This window comes from Montipora capricornis, chromosome 4 (genome assembly GCF_036669925.1).
Source record: "Montipora capricornis isolate CH-2021 chromosome 4, ASM3666992v2, whole genome shotgun sequence".
Taxonomy (NCBI): Eukaryota; Metazoa; Cnidaria; class Anthozoa; order Scleractinia; family Acroporidae; genus Montipora; species Montipora capricornis.
The window spans coordinates 6,005,220-6,007,719 of record NC_090886.1 but is presented as its reverse complement, the minus strand read 5'-3'; the positions used below and the strand labels follow the sequence as shown (position 1 = coordinate 6,007,719).

The 2,500-nt window shown below is 38.6% G+C and overlaps 1 protein-coding gene across 1 annotated transcript in view; it reads right to left on the bottom strand.

Moving 5' to 3' along the window:
* LOC138045360 (juvenile hormone acid O-methyltransferase-like) overlaps window positions 1-2,500 on the bottom strand; it is a 3,907-nt gene that overhangs the window by 1,032 nt on the left and 375 nt on the right. The window contains exon 1 of the mRNA XM_068891821.1: window positions 1-2,500. This exon is cut by the window's left edge and continues 1,032 nt beyond it; it is cut by the window's right edge and continues 375 nt beyond it. Coding sequence (XP_068747922.1) covers window positions 1,960-2,500 — 541 coding nt within the window. The 3' untranslated portion in view covers window positions 1-1,959.

Here is a 2,500-nt window from a genome sequence, read left to right as displayed (position 1 = left end):
CGAACAACCTGAAGCACAGTCACACGATGTACACCACTTCCTCAAGTGTATTAAGGCTTGACCAACCTAATTATTATGCATAGTTTTATTTGAAGGATTTAGCATTTGTCCAATATCCATGAAACTTAGCAGAACGTTTGTTATCGGTGTTGTTATTAATTTGCATCACATTTTGGTCATGTGACCCTATTGCAACTTATAACATTTATATTCTTTACTCAAAAATGGGGAACATTTATAGGCCCTATTCATAAATGGCAGTAAAGAAATTATTCTCTTGTCTTTGTGCTAATCATCCTCACTTTGGAACAAAAATTCTTTTGAATTTTGCTGGTGTTTATGAGGCTAGTTAGGATGATTAGCATAAAGACAAAAGAATAATCACTTAGCCGCCATTTATGGATACGGTCTATACTTCAAAATTTGAAACCACTTAGCAATAACACGTTTAGTACAACTGTGCCTACCGAATGCCGCTGTCACAGCGTTTTGTGTTCTCCCGTGTTATCTGTTCCCACGAACACTAACCTTAGCTAACGAAAGCTAACCTTAGGCCTAATTAGGCCTAAACAAAAGTGTTTAGGCCTAAGGTTAGCTTTTATGCATGGTTAGGATACTTTCTGTAGTCATATTCTGCTATCATATTTATCGTTATGGTGAAAGGGGAACACATGGCACTAGTGCTCAGTGTTCAGGGGAACAGACAACACGGGGGAACACAAAACGCTGTGACACTGCCTTTTAATGTGGTACTCTGTATTTATCTTTTAGATATTTGGATGTTTATCATGTCACATGACCTATTTTCATCAATTGTTCATTGCTCTTAACATGTGGACATAACTAAAAGGCAGCATGACAAAGCCTTTAGAATGGGTCATCAAATAATTAAGAAACAAGATTGATATAATGCAGCTGAAGTCGATTTTGGGTCAAGTGACAAGAATGTGAAACGAAACATTTTGGAAAAGTTATAACAATACTGATGACTGACTGCGTCCCAAGTTTCATAGGCCCTTGACAAATGCTTTCCCTTTAAAAAAAAAATATGCATAATAATTAGGCTGGTCAAGCCTTAATACACTTGAGTCCTGTTAAGTATCAACCAAATGATTTAGTACCACCCAACTAGTGGACTAATGCAAATCCTGCATTTTGATTGGCTACGCTACTAGAGGACTATTATTAATAGAGGGGTAGTCCTAGAGTAGCGAAAAGCGTGATGCTTTCTTTCGTTTTATTCCCCAATAAATATTTCTTCAACTTGCATTTGCTAACTTTATTATTGCCTTTTCTGTCCGACCAGATGGGTGATACTAAAATAATTAGACCATTTGCCCTCAAGGGCCACGGGTCAATAGCCCATTTTGCTTCGCCTCATGGGCTATTGACCCGTAGCCCTTGCAGGCTACAGGTCTAATTGTTAAATGTCAACGTCAATGTATTTCTTTAATAACATTTTCTAAGAAAGAAGTTTACGATTTTAAAAATGAGCTCAAAATATAAAAACCTTTGTTTCCAAAGCAATAATGTTGAAAAGGGAATAAAACCACGAAGAAGGAAATGAGCTCAAAATATAAAAACCTTTGTTTCCAAAGCAATAATGTTGAAAAGGGAATAAAACCACGAGGAAGCAAACATACCATAAAGACAGAGTGAAAATGAGGTAAAATACTAAACAAATCAAATATGAGACATTGAAGCTTTACAAAAAGTTCAAATCAACAAGCTTTAAACTTGTGACAAAGTTATCATTTCCTTTGTTCAACTTGCCACATATAATTAACTACAGTTTCCAGAAATCACGCCATGTAGTATCCATAACATAGCCCCAATAGAGAAATGTACGACTTCTGGAAGAACAAAAGAAGCTAAAGAGAGATCTTTTGTTTTCGACCACCAACATGGCGGCGATGACGTCACATGAAACCTCCCATGAAAGATCGCATCCTGCAGGTGTTACTTGGGGCCCGTGGCTGGCTTAACAGCAATAAGTCGACGGTCAGTCGACTGCTCTTTACGAAAGTCGAGATTGGGCTTCCCGTCTTTGTCAGAGTACAGGGTTAGAAACTTTTGCAAACGTTCCTCCGTGACAAGCGAAAGATCAAAGACGCCATGTGATGTCGACCAAAGCCATTTTAAAAGAGCGTCTATGTTTTCAAAAGCACACTGAAGCTCGAAGTCGCAGCTCTTGCGAATAACAAATCCTACAGATGTGCAATACTTCTCGACCACGGACCTTGGTTCGCAAAAAACCATCTCACTGAAACGCTCTTCATTCTCGGGATTAAGTATCTCGAAGGCGTGCGAAATAAACGGTGCGTTTTTATCTCCATACTGAAGGGCAATCTTTCCACCGTTTTTCAGAGCGTTGTACGTATTTAAGAAGACTTTCTGTTTATCCTTTATCCAGTGGAGGACCAAATGGCAGAAGATGATGTCGTATGTCTCGACTCCGTTTCCTGGGAAACTCGAATCATTGCCTTCAAGAAAGGACAGG